General features: G+C 38.7%; 2 protein-coding genes across 5 annotated transcripts in view; one reads left to right on the top strand and one right to left on the bottom strand.

Annotated features, from left to right (window-relative positions):
* The window catches only part of LOC118405660 (mitogen-activated protein kinase kinase kinase 12-like), a 36,848-nt gene extending 23,633 nt beyond the window's left edge, over nt 1–13,215 (bottom strand). For all 4 annotated transcript variants that reach the window (XM_035805242.1, XM_035805244.1, XM_035805243.1 and 1 more), the window contains exon 1: nt 13,036–13,215. The gene's annotated coding sequence lies outside the window, so the exon portion shown is untranslated. The remainder of the gene's footprint in view (nt 1–13,035) is intronic.
* Nucleotides 13,216–13,367: 152 nt separating this feature from the next.
* LOC118405404 lies at nt 13,368–20,958 on the top strand. The gene is made up of 11 exons (XM_035804902.1): nt 13,368–13,555; nt 14,205–14,394; nt 14,842–14,949; nt 15,430–15,567; nt 16,033–16,094; nt 16,556–16,771; nt 18,794–19,040; nt 19,198–19,305; nt 19,645–19,782; nt 20,086–20,147; nt 20,721–20,958. The coding sequence occupies exons 1-11, from the start codon at nt 13,449–13,451 to the stop codon at nt 20,941–20,943; spliced, it is 1,599 nt and encodes a 532-aa protein (XP_035660795.1). The 5' UTR covers nt 13,368–13,448; the 3' UTR covers nt 20,944–20,958.
* Nucleotides 20,959–21,137: the final 179 nt, after the last annotated feature.

Below are 21,137 nucleotides of genomic sequence, written 5' to 3' on the forward strand. Positions count from 1 at the left end.
ATGTGTCACCTGGTCCACTCATTTCTCATGGACCCCGGCAGAGGTCATTCACAGCCACATAAGGTCATATGCTGCCATCTTTTATGGCGCCTTATCAACAATCTATCCTTTCTTTCTTTCTGTGCCAAAGTTTGTGTGTGGTTCACCTTGGCCTTCTGTATTGATACTTGGTGCTTAAAAGGAATACTTCAAGGTACTGGTAATACTAGCGTGACTCTGTGTAATTTGCCCAGCATTCATCAGAACTCATTTATAGATGACTGACAGGCACAAATGTACATAAAAAGAGACGCCTCCTAAAAATCTTGACTACATCAACTCCATGATCCACAGATGTACCCCCATATTATATTGTCTGTACCATCATATTAATATTTCATATTTTTCTTTGGGGAAGAAATGCCCACATGCATATGGTGTGTCTGTTTGCTATGCTGCATAGCTTTTACATAACACCCATTCACTACTTTTGTCAATGACTTTGGACCTTATTTTGTATGTATGAAGATCCCAGTTACTGCTTTTTACTGTAGTCATTCAATGTGTACACTACATTTATGTTGAAATCATGTTTTTCACATGTTTAAACTAGACAAGTCAATGATAAAATCCCTTTCTACCAGTACCTCTGCTTAAAAGAAAATTGACACTGTCACTGTATCGGTCTGTATGACGCTTCCATATATACATTTTGACCCACAAATTTGTCGTTACTTCCGCTGTGGCTAACCATATACTAGACGGGTCACACGCAGACGGTAACATACACCCACGGTATCCAGAATAACAGCCAGGAATGTGGAAGTGGTATTGCACTGCCCTGAACCGGAAGACAGCTGTGTACTGAATCAGGGTTTTTCAGCAGCCAAGGTTGTCCACAGGGCAACCTGGGTCAGAATCCGGGTTACTAAGTGTTACCTGTGTTTTCCCTTTGTAGCTAGTCAAGTCTTGAAAATGTCAGTCATGAACTTTGGCGAGACACAACATATAAAAATCTGTATCTGTAACTATGCACACAATCCCTTGATTACAGTTCATCCGTCATATCACCTTCATATATCATAATCATAAGATATTTATGTATACTATGCTTTAACATTATACATATATTTGTTCAGGGTTACATGCAAGTGTAATACAACCCCAAGCCAGCTATGTTATGAAAGCGGACCAGAACAATATCAACTTTCCTCCCAAACATTATATACCAAACATCAATGGGTAATAGTAGTCATACAGGTTCTAAAATTACATTATGACAGATTACATTTCTGTACAACACGATTAAACATGATGACAGTGATATTACATAAAGGCAACTGTTTACTTGTCAATGAACTCCAATGGTAAATGACCAAGTTCAATCTAATCTACAGAAAAGATGGCAAAGCATAATTACATTAGCAATTTTAGTTTCAAATGCAGTTGGCCATGTATGCAACTGATATTCATGATAATTTACAAGTCTCAGTGGCAAAAAATCAAGAGAGAGGCAATAATTATATTGCTATTTCAAAAACATGTCAATTTCAGAGTCTTACAGTTGAAATGATTTGCTTTTTATACCAGAAACTCAATCAGAAACAAAGCTCCTTTTATGCACTCTACCTAATGAATTGGGTTATTTTGCCATTAAACTCGTTATGAGAAGATGCGACAACGTTATAGCAAAAATAACTACTTCAGGCAATTTGATTTTGGTGCATGCAATCAAAAACATTGCAGAAAAGTCATATCAAAATATAGACATAGCAGAGAAGCACAAGATAAAAAGATTATAACTACACATAGAACTTAGAAGGAAAAATATGCACATGAAATTGGACAAACCAAGTAATACCACCACATGTAACAATAATAAATCATGAATACAAATGGTAACTTGATAAAGGAAAAAAGATCAAATGCCATAATCAAATTAAGGACTAATTTCAGTAGCATTTACTGTTCCAGTATACATTTGTGCAGTTTTGCCAAAACAGATTATACGGATAACAGCATACTAATAGTCACATTTATCCACTAAAAGTTAAACACAGGTGAAACAATATCTGACATTGTACCATTGACTCTTGAAACCATTATGAGAAAAATCTAAAATAGGATGATCATGTATATCTAATTTCAAAGACATCTAAGACTAAGCACTGGTAACATACGTAGGTAATTATAAGAGTGAAAACTTCTTTAGCTGGAGATTTACCATATTGATAAACATATCCTCTGGCTAATGAAGGGCTTTGTTTCTGCTCCACATGCAAATTGCAAACACCATCAGCATGTTAAATAAAGGCAGATAAAACTACTTTGTATTCTCTACATGGGGTATCCCATAGACATAACTCATGACATACACAAGGTGTTACATTGGGCAGCATTGTGACCGCTGAAAAAAAAGTAAATTCTATGCGGGGGGCCTTTTTGACCCCACTTTCTTAATCCTAGTCCTAGACACATGCCAATCCAAATATCATTCTGACTCCTGGAGTAGTACTATTATTTTTTGATATTATTCATTAGTGATAAGATTGACATAGTCTTTCAATTCTGATCTTCCTAACATACGTTACATAGAAGTACCTGAAAAGTATTCCTCAGTATCATTATATCAAATTTTCCAAATGAATAAGGTTGTCTGTGTTGAGACAAGCATCTGTGTGAGTTTGATTGTCAAGATGTCATAAATCGGTATTCTGCTGGCAACGTATATCTCAAGCATTTGATGAAACTACGAAGTAACTTTCTTAAGTACACTGAAAGCTCGACATCACATTTTAGATTAAAAAAAATTATAATAGGTAGACTTTTTGAGACAATAACAATTTACATGAATGATAAATGATAACCAAAATAAAAGTCCTACAGGAATACATTTTCAATAGTTTAAAACGACTCCAGCCTGGCACAGCCTCAATTTCTGCAGATTTTCCCACCCTTCGACAGAAACCGTGCCCTGCACCCAGTTTAGCGGAACAGATTCCCCCGAGAGCCCCACCGATGCTTATGAATAGAAATTGAAAATGATGCGTAGATGGCTGTGACGTCAATGCGGGGCACAAAGATTAGGCAACAAAGTCCCACCGAATACATCACCCTAAATGGCTCCGATTCCACTACGCCGAGGCAAATTTCCGGACAAGTAATTTTCTCGCAAAGGTCAGGTGGAGGGATAGTTGGGCAGAAGAAGGGGAGTACAAGGTGAAGCAAGGGTTTCCTTGTGAAATCTTTCCCAGGTCTACTACACTGCTTGCTGCACAAACTGAATGATGCTACGCTGCAGCAAAGTGCTCTTTATTTTGCTAGAAATAAGAACTGCTCTATCAATCATTTCTAACAGTGCGTGTAGTTTCATTAACACATTTCTCTTCGGAGTCTACCTGTATAAAAACACTATCTCTTAAGATAAATGGTACATAACTGGGAAAGACTGACTTTCAATATTCAACCTGCAAGAAACACCAAAGGTACACTATATCTTCCTAATGTTTGGTCAGAAGTTAAGACATAAGAAAAGAAAGAAAAACCCAAATTGAGTGATTTTATACTGATTCTATCATGCCATGCTTGATCATTTGTAAAACATAGATATAAGCATATTGGACTAAAATGTATGTATGCAGGCACACAATTACAGCAGTAAACAACCAACAGTTTCAAAACTGAAATTGACAAAAAATGGCACGACCTGTCCTTGGTGCTGAATTAACAACTGCACATGACTAAGGTTTCCTTCCAAAAATATTTCAAACATGCAGTTTAAAACTTTAATTCCATATCAAATAATACCATATCAATATCCAAATGATGATAAATCTTTTCTTCAACATTTCCATAATTGACTTGGTATGAAGAACCTTCTTCTAAGAACAAGACTAGCAACCGACCGAGCAAACTGAAATGAGGCGAGGGAGGGGGTCCGCCTTTAGCAGTCAATACCCTTAGATGATTGATGACTCCAGTGAAGGTAAGCTTACTGAATGCCAAGGTTGTCTATGCTGGTACTTTAGGAGCATATTCAAGATAGATTACAGAATGATTGTTCAACATAGGGAATCACAATTCAGCGAAAAATAGTCTCTTTGAAAGCAAGCTCCCTGTGATACCAATTGAGGTTTCCTGTTCAAGCACATGGATCTAGAAAATGTTGCCGCATGCAAGCAAGATCTTATCAATCATTTCTTCTCTATTCTACTGGCGGTCACAAGTATGTACTTATAGATCTTCCCAAGAGCCTATAAAATGTGATGCACTGAATAAAGAGACTCTTTAAATTTTTACACAACCACTGCTTAATTTTCACCGACATTTCGGTGACCGTCTGTCACTTTCCTCAGGGCAATTCTGAATGGTTCACACTGTACCACAGCAATAATTGTCATCTGAAAGCAGTCATACATATTGCTGCGGCACAATATTAATGAGAACCAGTCAGACTTGCCCTGAGGAAGGTGACAGTCACTGAAATATCAGTGGAAATAAAACTTTATTCAGTATGTGATGCATATCATGTTAGGGATGCAAAGAAAAAATTAAAAAGCAATTCTCCCAATTGTGTGTTCACCACAATCAACTCAACCTCTAAACCCTTTCCATGATCTTCTACAAAAAATATTCTGCAATGAAGTTGATAGAAATTCCTACATTTTTACCTTTGTCCTCTATGTCCTCTTACATAATACCTTATCACCTTCCTGGAGCAAGTTTTTTTTCTCTACCATGGCTATCATGAAAGGCTTATTGGTCCTTACCGAACGAAGCCCTTACTGACGTCAAAGTTTCAACCCAGTTGATACAAAGTCCTAGCCTGCATTTTTACCTTTTTTGTCCTCTATGTCTTCTTACTAAATACCTTATCATCATCTTTCATTTTTCTGCCATGGCTATCATGAAAGGCTTATTGTCATTACCAAACGAAGCCCTAGTGACGTCAAAGTTTCAACCCGTTCCATAATCACATCATTTATGCATGCTGCAGCCCCGCACGCTCGATCAAAGGGGTCCGGGGCGGGCCGTCCTACTCCTGACGTATGCACGGACCCGCGCGATGCATACCTACGAGACTGGAATATACAAGACTTGACGTCAACTCCTTCCACTATGTAGTCAGTGCAACGCAAGTCAAGACAAGACTGGAATACAGAACTACTGACGTCAATTGTCACACGAGGGAGAGGAAATTCTGATGCGCAGTTTGCCGGAGTGGACTTATCTCTCAGAAATGGGTTTATCGCTTGGTGCAGAGCCTCATGTATTATGCATGCATGGGCACACGGCCTGTGATTTGGCTGACCCTTGCTGGCGTCATACCCAAATTGATCGGGGATTAGAATTATCAGTATTGACAATGGAGAAGCTGTGTGACCGGGAAAGCAGAAATACCATAGATTTTGTGGCACTCGTCGAACATAAGACCTTTAGTATTAGTAAGGATGGTATTGGCAACTTTTGGGAGAGATCATAGATAAAAAAAATCAAACATGCTCTTAAACATCATGTTATAATGATATTGTAATGACAGAAAACACCATAAGAATCATAAATGAAATTAAAATCAGCATATTTTTCATATCATTGACATCCAGGTCAAATAATACATGTACATATATATATTCTACACCTTAAGTTGTCATGCTATCGATAATTGGAGTAAACACATTCACCAGAGCATTCCCTCAGCAGCAGAGGTGACTTTGCTTCCAAATTTGCATGAAATCTTGTGTAACTGAAGTATGAGGAGGCAATCACACACAATTGCAGCCTTTTGTGGCACGAATACTAATGCTTGATATTGACGTCACATTTACGCACTTCAGGCGCCCTACGTAAGTAAGATGGCCCTCCACCCGCTGTGACTTTCAGGACTCCTCTGTTAAATAATCCCTCAAGGATGTACAACTACTGTTGATAAGGGCACCAGACAGACGATGGGAAGCAGGGCTGAGGCTGCAGTACCGTGCCAACTTGCAAGGTGGTGTCTTACAACAGCAAACATCACCTTCCATTTCCAAGAAAGCAGGCAACACAAACAGATCATCTGCATGATTTCCATCTTCCATAAGCCCTCATGTCTTTTGTGCATCAGATGGACTTTCAAAGCCTTTTCTGGAAAATCAAATCCTTGGCTATTTCTTTATTTGCCTGGAAACTTAAGAAGTAATTTGTAGCCTGGGAAAACACTGCAATGTACTCTCTTTCTCTCTCTCTTTCTCTCTCTCTCTCTCACACACACACACACACACACACACACACACACTCACTATCCAATATTTGTATCATTAGCACCTTTAATATCAAATGGTGCTATTCAACAGAGGAATTAGACTTCTGTGAATCAAAAAAGTGTTGGTGTCAAGAATGTACTACGTACATAGACTGATTTTTGGTCATGTTCTATACGTTTGATGCAATTAATTCCAATGTGGTGCAAGCACAATGTGTGTTATTAGAAATGATGGAATGGTGTACATTCCACACAATGGAGGCCATTTTTGTTAAATCTTTAATATTATCATTTTCATGATTGGAAAATGACACATCAGAAAAGCAAATAGCTTTACAGAAAGATTTCTAAACATCTCCAGTAGTTGTTTCAATAGCAGGTTACATTAATCTTGTGGATATTATCAACAACTTACTGCCATACAGTTATGGTGAACATGAATGTACATGTGTAGATGCGTAAATACTATCGTTACAAACCTATCTCAACCTAGCAGGATAATTGGGACAGTCCCTTTGTCCACCTGAGCGCAACTGCGGTTCAATAAAAGCAATAGAAATTCATGGTGTATCACTGCAGTGATCGGTCAAACACAGGAATTCAATATTCCAGGCATTACACTGCAAATTGCCACACCCCCGCACTACTCAATAATGTCCCATCAACTTCTGCTTCTGCATGTTGGTGGCTGCTCTCTTTGATGCCCCAGGTCGGTTAGTACGATAGAGGAATTAGACATAAGGTGTTCACGCATAATGTACGCATATGTAGAAGCAAAGCTTAGCAATTTGAACTGAGATTGGGGACACTTTCTCTTCAATTTTCAAATCTAAATTCAGAACACCTCCTTTCCAAATTGTAATCTGAACTCAGAACACCTCCTCTCAAAACTGAAATCTGACCTCAGAACATCTCCTCTCCAAATTGTAACTCAGAAAATCTCTCTAAATTGTTAGCACCTAACATTGCACAGGGCAAACCTGACCAGAATTTCCAAACACTTGGCATGGTAAGGTATGATCAAACATAATGTCATATCTTTGTTTTATCAGTAAATACACAAATATAAAAATACACAAATATTACAGTTATCAGCCAAATACATCTCTAATATTGTTAGTGCAATAAAATTTTGTTCCACTGACCTCTATTACACTGTAAAGTATAGGTTTCTACTAGAAGAAAAAGCATCATTCCATCAAAAGTAATTATACTGCATCATCATCACAAATCTTCATGACACTGATACAAACTGATAGTGGCTCAATCCAGTTGGTGTGAAAATGTATGCATTATTACCAGGAGAAATAGGTCAACAAGATTCAGTAGCTCCACGGTTCAAATGTACTGGCAAGTTTCTAGGTCAATCGTATGCACATACAGACGTGCAAGGCCACATAAAAGCCGACTGTGCGATTTTGCTTTGACATATATTTTGTTCAACAAAATTGATTCTCTTTTCAGTTTTCTAGTTCTGACTTCTGAGTAGGTGTACGTGTACTGGCAAGTTATTAAATGTACTGCAGGTAAATCATATGCACATACTAGTATAATTGTATTACCTATAGGTTTACAAAAAATGGATGTTTTGTCAGTGATTTAATTTCAACATTATCATGTAAACACAAATACAATTTGTCAGGTGTCTGCTGTTTTTTCTATCTACATGCAACATAGGCAGGGCTCCAGACTAACTTTTTGACCTAGGAGCATGGCGCTCCTAACTCCTAAAACTTAGGAGCGCCAGCAAAAAGTTAGGAGCACCACTATGAAAGGTTGGGAGCACAAGCAAATGTCTGAAGCCATACAAAATATTACTCCAATAATCAATGTTTTTGACTAGAGGTGGGTATGGCTTAAAGAATTAATCAGGGGTGTTATATATTATATATAGTTACCCAGTAACCAAACAAGAAACAAGAGAATACATGAGATCACTTTCAAGTAATATAACACTGATTCCTTACAATATATGATTTTTATAATGTTTCATAAGTTAATACACACAATCAGGAAGAGTAAATTAACCTTACTGCTAAAGGTGAAACTTGACTGTTACATATACAACAACAACAAACTAAAGAAGTCTACAAGAAAATCTGCAAACCAACAGAGGAGAAAGTGTAGCCAGGACTGTCAGGTACATCTTGTATTTCTTTTGTATCTCTTCTACTTTGTTAAGAACATAGCTGAAAATAGATGCACTGGAAAATTAGAGGTTTACTTGTAGCCTGTAACATCAGTGTTAACTTATATAAAAAAATCTGTGTACAAACAATTCATATTTTCAGTTGAAAAAATGTAGCAGAAAATATGTGTTCGAAGGGCAAATCAATCGAACTTTTCCCAACAAACAACATCTATTTATCAGTCTTTTGAAAATAAAGACTGCAACAAAAGTAATATCTGAAGGAACCGTGAAAAAATCGCGACCTCCGTTCAACATTTTCTACGACTTCAGTGGCGACACAGCCCCCCTCCCCAGTTTGTCATCGTCGCATTAGCTGTTAATTTTCCCGCATTCCACCGACAAACAAGCAAAAAAACCCTCCAAAAGAATCCTGTACATGTACTTATCACCAAGGACTTTAGGCATTCGATGAGTTTTCGTCAAAGTTACACGCTTTTGAAGCTTTCCTGCGTGATTTTTCCCGCGATCACAGCGGGGATGTCAGATATTCCACCAATAATGGCGGCCGGGCGAGCTACGTCACGCCGAAATGGCCAATGGGGTGCGACTCTCGCGATTCGCGAGATGTGAGTTACTGCGAGACTTGCGCGAGACTTGAGTTAGAATCAAAATGGCGGCTCGGTGAAGGCCGAAATCGGCGAATTTTGAACTTTGAGCGAAGTTTTCGGGGGAAAATAAGGGCGTTGCTCATTTTTTTTTATTGGCGCGCCGTGCGACCATCGTTTAAAAAATAGGCGCATTATTAAAATTACGGGCGCATTGCGACCAAATCTAGTCGCAGTCACGAGCCCTGATAGGGTAATTTTTCTATCTGATATTTCCTTCCTTGTAATTTTGATCTAGTCAGCCAGAACACAAGCATCAATGCACGGAAGTCCCCCTCTACAGAAATAACCCAGGAAATAGCAACATGAGCCTAGCTTTCATTCTGAGACTCAGATTACAGCGTTCCTTCTACCATTACACTAACACAGTAGCACCACCGTGCCATGGAAGCCGACCATCCTGCCAAAAAAGAAACCAACTTGTGATATTTACATGGAAACTGTCACACTTACAAGACACTACAGGCTTGAACATGATCGTACAGCCTTCCTGTTTACTACTTCATAAATAACCCCTACATAAATAATGCCTATTTACCTAATGAGTGAGTCTAATTACACAAAGGTCTCAACAACCTGTCTTCCTGTTGTCAAAGTACCAGTAATTGTTCAAAAATGAAATACCTAACTTACAGTTGCATAAACTTCCTATTTCCATTTACATAAAAAAGTCCACCAATTCACCAAACGAGTGAGTCTAATTACACAAAGGTCTCAACGACCGCTTCCTGATGACGTCTTCCTGTTTCCAAAGTGATTATCCAAAAATAAAATATACCATAGAACTAGTCTACTGATGGCTGCTAATGAACATACTAAGCCATGGATTGGGGCTACAGGCTTGAGATGCTTCCAGAAAGGTAGTATAGGTAGGGTAAGTACCAAGTTTTCACATCACAAGATACATCAGTGATATGATCTATTCTATATATTAAAAGTAGGTAATCTATTCTAAACATTAAACGTCAGCAGGTGAGAAAAACTGGTTGTGTACAAGAAAATTCTTATGTCCTATTAAAAGTAGATCTAAGAGACTACAAAATTTGTATGCTGTTGTAACAGTTTTCCTCACCTTCCATGAAATAAAAATTGATGATTCTACATGAACCTCATCAAAGCAAAGCAAATGCCTGGCCCTTACCTGTTCCTGTCGGCATTCCACCTATAAAATGAACACGTAATCTGCACAAGACCAGCACCTATTGTCATCACACACTGCTGAGCGAACACAATAGATAAACTGGGGATTCCCCCAGAAGCGGCTAAAAATGACCACTCACCTCATCTGAGTCAGTCATGAAACGTCATTGATTATGGTATTACCACGGTAACCGTTACCTGCGTTACCGCATGACATAGTCTCATTTACAAGGGTGAGGTAATAACTTGTAATATACTGTGAAATGAAGAAATTAACCAACACAAATTACAAAGCTACTTTAACCCAGCAGACACGGCATGGCAATACCAGTCAAGACATTTTGTGCAGACAAAAACTGACAAAGAAAACATAATATGATAAACTGACTTCAAAAGAATCATAACAATACATTCATCATAACATCAAAGCAACAGACCATGCATAAAGAGTTGAAATAGTCTTCAAACTTCAACTTATTTGTTGATCCCAAGTAGTTCTCCAAATTCTAAAATCACCAGAGATCCAACAATATTTCTTATCAGAAATTCTACTCTAGTATTCTGAGTATAAAACTGTGTGGGCTCGGAAACCTACGAACAGCCGCAAATTTTTACAAAGATTGCGAGAACATCGGCCATATTTCTGAGGAAAATGTCACGAGCTTGCAGACTCCTCCGCCAACTCATTTTCCTGCTGTATCATCAGACTGATGATCAGTATGTTCTACTGACATAATGTCAGTCAGTCTATATAGACTATGACTCTCCGCAAAGGTACTAAAACAACAATGAAAACTACAGTACTGATAAATGTATGACACTACAGGGTCAAAAAGTCAAAGTCATACGTACAATTACCTTATTGTCTGCTAGACCACATGCAGGATGATGACATGTCCCAAAAAACAGTCCCCTACTGACACATACCACCAGTAACCACAACTATTGCCAGTTTACCTCCCACTCCCGGCCATCTGTGCTGCATTGGATGCTTTTCTCTGTGCCCACTGCTACTGACTGTTGTGACCTTGGCTCTAATCCAGAGGCTACCAAACCTACACTTTTCCGACCCTCAGGTACAGAACGTGACTCACAGCAGAAAAGGCAAAGGTCTCTGATATTTGTTTTGCACATGAGCTGCAGATCCTTCTATGGTAAAGCAAACAATCTAGAAGTGATGCAAAGGGAACAAAGTCCGAAACCAAAATGTTATATAACGCTCGTGTAGAACCAGAAGCAAGCTTTGATGCAAATACAATTTGTATTTGATGATATTTGAATTCATATGTCGGTTATTTGTATGTCAGCTGTCTATGTAAGGCTAACTCCGCTGTCCTGGGCTGATTGGCTAGTATGTGAGCAACTAAAATCATCATTTCATCACCTTTGTCATAACGACAACAGCCTTTGTCAAAAGATGATGCAACTTAATTTGTCTTACAGACAATAAAGACATTTCCTGCCGACCCGGCAGTCAAAAGGACAAAAGTGTTGATCTCGATGCCACATCAAATGCCAACCCCCCTCAAATGGAAATGTGGTAAAGCTGAGATTGGTCTATCAACTTTTCACACTCAAGTGTTTCTGACAAAGGTGTGAAAACCAGTGTGTAACTGCGAAAGAAAATGGACTACAACAAAATCTTGTTGGAGAAATCAGGGCATGAGGACACCACTGTTTATAAACTCAGTAACCTGACTACCACCAAACAAAAGGCAAAACCTGTGGGGGCAGGAGTGACTCAGTGCTAAAAATAGTTCCAAGTGACATCACTCCTTAGCGTGCAGGCAGTGAAGTATGAGGACCACCACCTGTTGGAACCTTCAACTTAACAAATAGCAATCACATACAAATGACATACACATGCTTTAGATCTTAATCCTGATATTTTTTACATTCATTCTGGTAATGAATGTAGGCTTGGAAACAAAATGACAACCTGCTTTGCAGACTGTCAATCGATGTTAAAAAAATACATGAACAAATGGCAAATAAGTAGCAAACAACTATTCATTCCTGAGTGGCAATTTATCAGGTATAGGTGGGAGCTTAACAACAACGGGTCAGAAAAATATTAAATCAAAACTTCTATAATATTTTTTTTCCTAGGCTGTGTCAAAAGGTATAATTTTTTGCAGAGTTCATTCCAGAAAATGCACAGCAAATGCACTGGGTATATTTTGCAGGTGTTTTTTTTTTCGGGAAAGGTAAGGATGGTCTCATCGCAGCTGAGTCATATGAACATCATACCAAATTTGGTCAAACTTCGGGAGGAGGGGACAGCTTTATAAATAATTCATCATTATTGAGCGAATCCCCGATAAACATAACGCACAAACCCTATTTTGCAAATTTATGTGTCCCAGGAGATTTCTAGCGGACCGTCTCGAAATGCAGGTATATCCAAAATCAATCTACATAATCCAATATTCGTTCACGCAGGAGAACCAGTCCCTCGGTAAATTGAAATGTTTTTTCAGCACACAGGAAAGTCAGCCGACCCTATTTTTCTTTCGCGAAGTGAAAGTTGGCGATTTTGTTTGTGTTGTTGCAAATCTTGTTTTTGTTGGCTATTTTGCGGTAGAAAATGACAGTTGATTTCAGTTAAACTTTCATTATGTGACACCTGTATGGTTCCACACATACGTATCAAGGTGAATAATGAATTTAACACCTAAATAGCCTTAAATGGTGGTCTAAGAAATACCTTAATCACATAGAACGACTACAAATTGCTACTTTGACACCGCTACTACAGATGTGTCACGCGACCATCGGCCGATCGAGCGCTAAAATCCACGCAGATATAATAGCGGATCACTACACAGATCGGGATCAAAAATATTGGATAACAAATCAATAAAACTCTAAAATCCTACCTCTTTCTCTAGATGCACCAGAAGCGGCTAAATCGGCTGGAAAATAGCAGAAATCGTGTCCAAAACATCCCCTCCTTCCGTCACCGCTAGGCCGCCATGTCGGCTAACCCAGGAATCTGCTGTTCCAGCAATTTAGTACCCCCCTTACAAATAGCAACAACTTTAAAATCATACGTCAAAACGTCCCAAAAATCCTTTAAATTTGATCCTTAAGCTCTTAATAATTATTATGCTGCGCTTGGTACAAATATTATGAGCATTATACTGCATTTCGAATTATTCATTCCAGAAATATAGACAATATTGACGAGTATGACCAATAGATGTAATGGCCATCATGTGACGCGTGACGCGCCATCCTGGTTCACGACACCTGCGGCCACTTCCGGTATAGCAGGGTCTTCCCCAACCTGATGTTTCAGGTCGGAGCCACAGTTTTCGCCGGTTTTGTGGTTTTCTTGGGAATTCTGATAGCCTGGCTTGAGGTGACCCCGATAGAGAGACAAGAAGAAATTTGCAGGTATGATCTGAGAGTGATCCAGGCCTCAAATTGCAATCTAATGTTATGTAAAGTACTAAACGTTTGTTCAATCTTGCCTTGGTTCAATTATAAAGGGACCAACGTTAAATGACTGTGCAAATTTCTCCCAAACGACCTAGAGGTCAATGTAGGAAGGTTGGTGCAAATTTCATAGGTGAAAAAAAAAAGAAGCGAATGGAATCTTGACTAGAATCATTATAAACTTGACAAAAAAAATGTATCATGCCTTCATCAATAACAATGAACCTACTAGTACTGAAATACCACCAAAAGCTGCTAGAGGGCCCATAAGCTGGTCATTTCTTCATTCTACCAACGCCTACCACCAACCAAGGAGGTTATGTGATATAACCTCCTTGCAACAACCATATCATAAGTGTAACAGTGTTGGGTTTACATAAAGATCAACCCACAATGCAAATACACAGATGCCCATAACCTCATTGGACAGACCAAGGAGGTTAAAAGTCTTTCCAAGGAGGTTAAAAAAGACTTGGACAGACAGACACACACACACACATACACACACAAACACAGAAACATATGCACAGAAAAAAATTGCCAAAGGTAAACAACAAAATATGTTTTGTCAATATACATGCATTGACAATCATTGAATATTCCACAGAATGGCTGAGGCAGCTCCAGGAAAGGAAGATGAGTTCAGATCGACCAATCAGACGGCCTTTTTGGTTGGATATACAGGGGAAACTGGAAAAGCTTTGGTGGAGGAGCTTGTGAACCGGAACATCTTCCAGAAGCTGATTCTGATTGGTCGAAGGGAACTCAACTATGAGGGGGAAAAGTACAATAAACTAGTAAGTGGTTCTTCCCAAATCTCGAGATGGTTTTAATTTGAAATCCTTTAATTTGCACTTTTGTTTATTGATGAAAGCTCAAATCGACCTGCAGGCCACTTTTCATTGAGGTCATGAAGGAAGAGGCAAGGGTCAGACTAAGCATATCGTTATACAGTTTACAGTATTTCCTTAGATAGAACTTTCATCATCATTTTGTGCAGATCTATCTTATTGCATGCTGTTGACTCAAATTTTTTCTTAACTGTAACAGTGGGGTTCATGGACTGCTAAACTGACCACGCCAAACGGCTTTATGCCTTTTGGCCGAATGGTTTAGCGTCTGGGTTTGTGAGCTGGCGGCCCGAGATCAGTGCGGATTCAAATCCTGGGAGTCAAGATATATTGTTTCTGTCTGTTTCTACTCCTTTCTCACACTTAGTAACTTTGTCTTTGTATGTCTTTCAGGAGCAGAAGGTAGTTGACTATGAGAAGCTGGACGACCATGCTGACCTGTTCAAGGGACACAGTGTTGGGTTCTGTTGTCTGGGGACCACCAGGGGGAAGGCAGGAGTGGTCAGTGGTGTCATCTTTATTCTGTGACGATTCTGCACCCTAAATTTTATGGTCTTGGATTACAGCTGAAGTCACGTCACTAACAGTTCCCTGGCATAAGGGATCAGAATTAAAATACAAACTGTACTTCGAAGTAAGGCTAGAAAAGTCTCTGATGTACAATTTACTACAAAGGTTGTTCTTGGTGGTCACATGATCAATGCTCTATGCTAAATTCAGAAATGCATTCAGAAATGCAGCAGCTTCATATTATGTTATATTTGTCAGGCTCAAAATAAGGCGCCAAATGCATTTCACAGTGAATGCATCAACTACACTCTACATTAATGTTCAGCAACCTGGTTACAAATTATTTGGAGATGAAATGGTGAAACGTACGATTTTGAAGAAGACAATTCAATGCTTTACCTTGACCTTTGTATTGTTTTTGTTATTCTAAAATCATTCTGTTTCTTCTTATCCTTCATGTTGGCTGTTTAGGAGGGCTTTAAGAGAGTAGACCACGACTATGTCATGATGACTGCCAAGCTGGCTAAGGAAGGGGGCTGTGGTCACTTCGTCTTACAGTCCTCACAAGGAGCAAACAAGAAGTCTAGTTTCCTGTACCCTAAAGTCAAGGTGAGAGCAAGTGTGCTTGCTTCGGAGGGAAAAGGGGCATAAACTTTAAAGTAGTTGTTGCGCAATAGCAGTGTTTCCTCCAAAAGATAGAAGAGGCCTTGTCTTTGGGTCAGGTTTCAAGTGTGTTTTTTCATAGTTATTCATTGTAGATACCTGTAGATATTGTCATTCATCATTTTTAGATGTATTGTTGTGTATTGGCCATTGAGCCTGTGCGTTGGGCCATTGGCCATGAATAGATATACTCTTCTAGTAGTCATCCAGCATGTAGCCTGATCTAGTATTAAGTATTTGTTAAAAGCTGCAAACAAGTTATTTCTATTGATCTTGTCTTCATATCATACAGCAGGCTATGTTTTCTGTTCATTAATCCCATTACATGTAGTATGTACTACATATTTGCTTTTGATATGTGTAGTTGATAATGTTAACTTGATTGTTGCCTACCTCTGTAACTATCGACAGGGAGAGGTGGAAGCTGAGTGTACAGAAGTGGGGTTTGAAAAGCTGTCTATCTTCAGGCCTGGGTAAAGGACTCTTCTTTTTCTCAGCATCAATATTAAATAGGCAGTGCTTAGTGGGATAGACCCACTTTAATATTCACTTAGCTATTGGCAACATGACTAGTACACAATGTTGTTTCAATTTTAGAAAAATCTGTCAGTTTTGCTTACAAGCAGTACCCCAAAGTCTCATATGTCTAGGAACATTTTTATCCAGATATATATATATACTGGTACATGTATCTTTAATGCACAGGAGTAGCACTTGTACCAAAACTATTGTATTTGCAACTCACGTATCACAATCAGTCCATGTTCTATATAGTAGGGTGGACTCATTCCTCAGCTAACTGACATCTATCGCACTGCAGTCATCCCTCAGTAAGACATCTGGAGCCGCAAAGTTCAAATTTTTGAACCTTTATTCAGATTGCCAGTCCATGTTTCTCCTAGTAACTTTGTGATCTGTTTGACTCCCTCATCAGGGTGCTGATGGTGGATCGTCAGGAGAGCAGACCGGGAGAGTGGTTCGTACGTAAAGTGCTCGCGCCCCTGAAGTACGTCGCCCCCACCGTCATGACGTGCCCCGTGGAAACTGTTGCCAAGGCGATGGTCAATGCAGTGCTCACGCCAAGCGACAAGCCAGCGGAGATCTATGAAAACAAAGCTGTGCATCTATTGGCTAAGGATAAGTCATGTTGATAGCAACTCTACTCATTTCAATAGTGACTGTTTTTTTCCAGCAATTTTGTGTGCTGGTCTCTTGCTTTTAAGTGAAATTTAAGGGTTATCACTAACCAAAGTATATAGTTTGTGTAACAGTATAGATAATAACCAAAGTAGAAGGGTCATCCCTACACTATGCATGTTCACTCATGTAGGGAAAGTGAGCTACTGTTGTTGATAATGCTCTACATGTTCAGATCCCACTGTGCAAGAAGGTGGCTAACTGTGCTTTCTGTTTGCACCATGATAACCAATATCCAATGTAGGGAACAAACTCAAGTGGTATCTCTACTCATCCCTATGGTGGAAATTTTGTACTGATTTTACTGTTTTGCAAAATGTTAAAAATGTGAAAAAGCAGTGAATTATTTAGTACTGATAATTGCAAGTACACATATGCTGCTATAGACTATCATGTATGAAGTACTGTTGTATCCTTCCTATTTTACTATGATTTTATTCCAACAAATTTGCATAAACTTCCAGTTGTTGTTGTTGTTGTTGTTGTTGTTGTTGTTGGAACTTCCTAATTGGTGTTAACTTCCAAATTTTAATCCTTAGACTTATCTAGGAAGATATTTGATAGATGATAAGTTCTGTTTCAATAACTCAGATGCAATTATGCTCAAGCTGGCATATTTATGCTCAAGCTGGCATATTATCATCTTGTGTACCAGTACGATGACTTCATACTTTACTTATGGTATTTGATTGATTTTGTAGTAATTCTTTTATGATTTTAAGATGTGATCTCAGGACAAAATGTATTGCATACTACTAACCAAATGGAATAAAACTTACCTGATTTGAATTGTGTTGTTCGATTTTTTCAGTACCAATTAGAATTAGACCTGTGAAAATAACAAAACACATATTTATAACTTGCCACCTCATAACACGAAAGTAAACCTGTCCTTGGTGCTGACTGCCATCCGCTGTCATTACCAGACCTGTTTTTCTGTGTAAAACATTTCAACTTACTCGTGGCCCCGTAAGAAGATTTGTACCATGCATACACAAGAGCAACACATTGTAACACCTTATAAGTAAACCTGTCCTTGGTGCTGAATGCCATCTACTGTTTTTAACAGGCAGGTTTTTTTCTGTGGAAAACATTTATGAGCCTGTTGGCCAATTAAAAAGGTTTGCAGTATACATCTCATTCATACAGCTCATAGTACATGTACTCTGATGCTGGAACATTTTATCTGATTATTTTGAAGGGAGACTGTGGGATTTTTGCAGTTTTGTGACCAAATGTTTGACGCAATTTCAGTCATTCATTTACCTAAGCCGGGCTGTGTTTCTGACTGAAAGCTGCTCTCCCTCCTCTTCATGCATAGTTGCAGCGACCTCTAGTAACGTAATAGAGAACTGCAGCTGAGCTCTCTCTTTCATGTCAACCCCATTATGTTAGAGAAAAAGTAGTTCAATTACTGAAATTTAAGACAGTCCAGTGGGAAAATAAGAAAATACTCAAGTGAAAATATCTATGCAGTATACAGACCAGTAGAGATCTTGCTGAATGTCAGAATTCCAGACAAATGTTTGCGTTTAACTTTAAGAATGGTGATTATTTTAAGTGGAGGGATACAAAGAACAAAGATGTGCTGCGGTATGATTTTTATTAGGAAGTCTGTAATAAGGTTAAGCACCTGTACGGACGTCTTGGACTTCTTATCCAGTAGAATTATTGATTCAAGGTAAGAATATATCCATTCATCAGGCTGTGCACTTGTGAATTGTTCTGCAAATGTTGTGAACATCGAATTGGGGTCTTAATTGTTGTTTTAGGGTTTGGACTTTGAACTCCAATTTCCAAGCAGATGTTTGGAGAGATGAACAGAGAGCAACCAGGAAGATACACAAGGGGATCCTGATCATCTGTAAATGCATGTGTGACTGTTTTGGCAGGATTCTAGCATTTCCTAGGTCTAATTTGAATAAATCTACATTTAGATATAATCTGATTCATAGTCCTTATTTCCAACATAAAGCACAGTTTGCTACAGAACTTTGATTCGCCGCTTTGACATCTACAAATCGTACAGAATGGCCGAAGCAGCTCCAGGCAAGGAAGATGAGTTCAGATCAACCAATCAGACAGCTTTTGTGGTGGGATATTCTGGCGGAACTGGACTGGCATTGGTTGAAGAACTTGTGAACCGGAACATCTTCCAGAAGGTGTTTCTGATTGGTCGAAGGAAACTTGATAAGTATGAAGGGGACAAATACAGCATGCTGGTAGGTCAGTGTTTATTTAATATCTTATTTGAATTTTCATTTCAGTTTTCTACAAGCAACTTTAGACACAACCTCCATCTTTTCCATTTGAAATAATAATTTGATATTATGTGTAATAGATAAGCCAATAAACTTGACTTTGCTGTTTCTTCTACAGGAACAGAAGACATTGGACTTTGAGAAGTTGGAGGATTATGCAGATGAGTTCAAAGGTCACAGTGTGGGCTTCGTCTGTCTTGGGACCTCCAGAGCCAAAGTGGGGAAAGTGAGTGAAAAAAAAATACTGGTTAAACCAAGGATATCATATAAACTTTGCATTGGTCCATTTTTACTTGACTTTGTCAAGTGGCCATAATGGCTGAACAACCTATCAAGAAGAAGAAAAAAGGGCTTGACTGATGATGATAATGGTGTCTTGACTAATTGACTTATTAAATTCATACAGTTCATAGCATGGGAAGCTTTCGAGATGCACACTGTCCCTTAGTCAACCTGGTAGATCTCATCTTGGAGTTTTCTTGTCAAGTCACGACTGATAGACATTGATAGACATTAACCATGTCTGACTGTCTTGTCATGTTGTGTGCTTTACTTGTGCTTGCAGGAGGGGTTCAGAAGAGTGGACCGTGACTACATCATGAAGGTAGCAGAACTAGCCAAAGCTGGTGGCTGCAGGCATTTCTTACTTATATCTGCTCATGGGGCTGACAAGAACTCATCTTTACTCTACAATAAAGTCAAGGTACAATGCAGGAATGTAGTAGCCCTCCATATCAATATATTAACATCAAATGTCAGCAAAATTTGTATATTTAAGTATTAAAGTACAGAGACCTTCATACATTCAACAACATTGAAACTAAAAAAGATTTTTAAATTCTTAACTCATACTATTTAGCAATGATGGCTTAAACATACTAGGTGAATCTATACTAGCCATTATGCAGCCAATTCAGGTAATATTAAATGAACAGAATGCATTTCATGATAACAATTGTACAGTGATTTTAATTGACACCTCCTTTCATCATTCACCCATCCACAGGGTGAAGTTGAAGCAGAATGCACAGAACTGGGCTTCCAGAGGCTGTCAATTTTCAGACCAGGGTAAGTAGAAAAAATAATGCATCAGTCAACAGAGAGGTTTAAAGTATGGTAGATGACATTTTGTAACTGCTTTTATCACATAGCATCATAAGCCTCATTAGGCAGTGTCATACTTCATTTTATCAATTAATCTGCGTTGTCCTAATCAACAGTTGAATAAATGAATCCAAACCAAATGTAACTGGTAGAAACCAGTTTGATGCCACTTTTAAGGCTTTAGGAAAAAAATGTTGTCTTTCTGGTTACCTCGGACCAAGGACCTTGCTCGGACCAACACTAGAAAAAACTGCCAACCCTTTGAAGTAGCTTCTTTGGGATGGCCACTGGCAAAAGACATTTTACATTATAAGCATAAATTGTTTTCCAACCTGTTCTCCTCACTTCTGTTGCAATAGAAATAGTGATACACAAGTATAAACACACACACCAAGTCTATGTACTACTGGTCCCCTTTATTTTAACACAGTTACATTGTTAGCCCAAAGCTTTAAAAGGGGATATGCCTCCATAACCTACTGACCATACTTTTTTTAGGATCGTAATAAAAAAACTGCCTTGTATATTCCCCGTCAGATTACTCATTGCAGAGCGTGAGGAAAGCCGGATAGCTGAGAGGTTCTTCCGAGTGTTGTTGGCTCCCATCATTTACTTCAAACCCACTCTGGTCTCCGTTCCCGTGGAAACGGTTGCCAAGGCGATGGTCAACGTTGTCCTGGAGCCATGCCAAGAACCAGTTGAGACAGTTGACAACCATGGGATACATCGACTGGCACAAGAGAAAGAATCGGAAAAATAAAACTTTTTTTCAATAAACTTTTTTGTGTTGGGTTGGTTTTTACTTGCTGATCATCTTTAATATCATTGTTTTATAATACAAGTTTCCAAAAAGGACATCATATTATTCAATCAATGTACACATATATTTTTTTCCAGTTTTATAGAAAATGGAGTTTTGCATGATGGCAAATGTAGCATACCACCCACCTGTCA

This window comes from Branchiostoma floridae, chromosome 18, assembly GCF_000003815.2.
Source record: "Branchiostoma floridae strain S238N-H82 chromosome 18, Bfl_VNyyK, whole genome shotgun sequence".
In the NCBI taxonomy this organism is placed as follows: Eukaryota; Metazoa; Chordata; class Leptocardii; order Amphioxiformes; family Branchiostomatidae; genus Branchiostoma; species Branchiostoma floridae.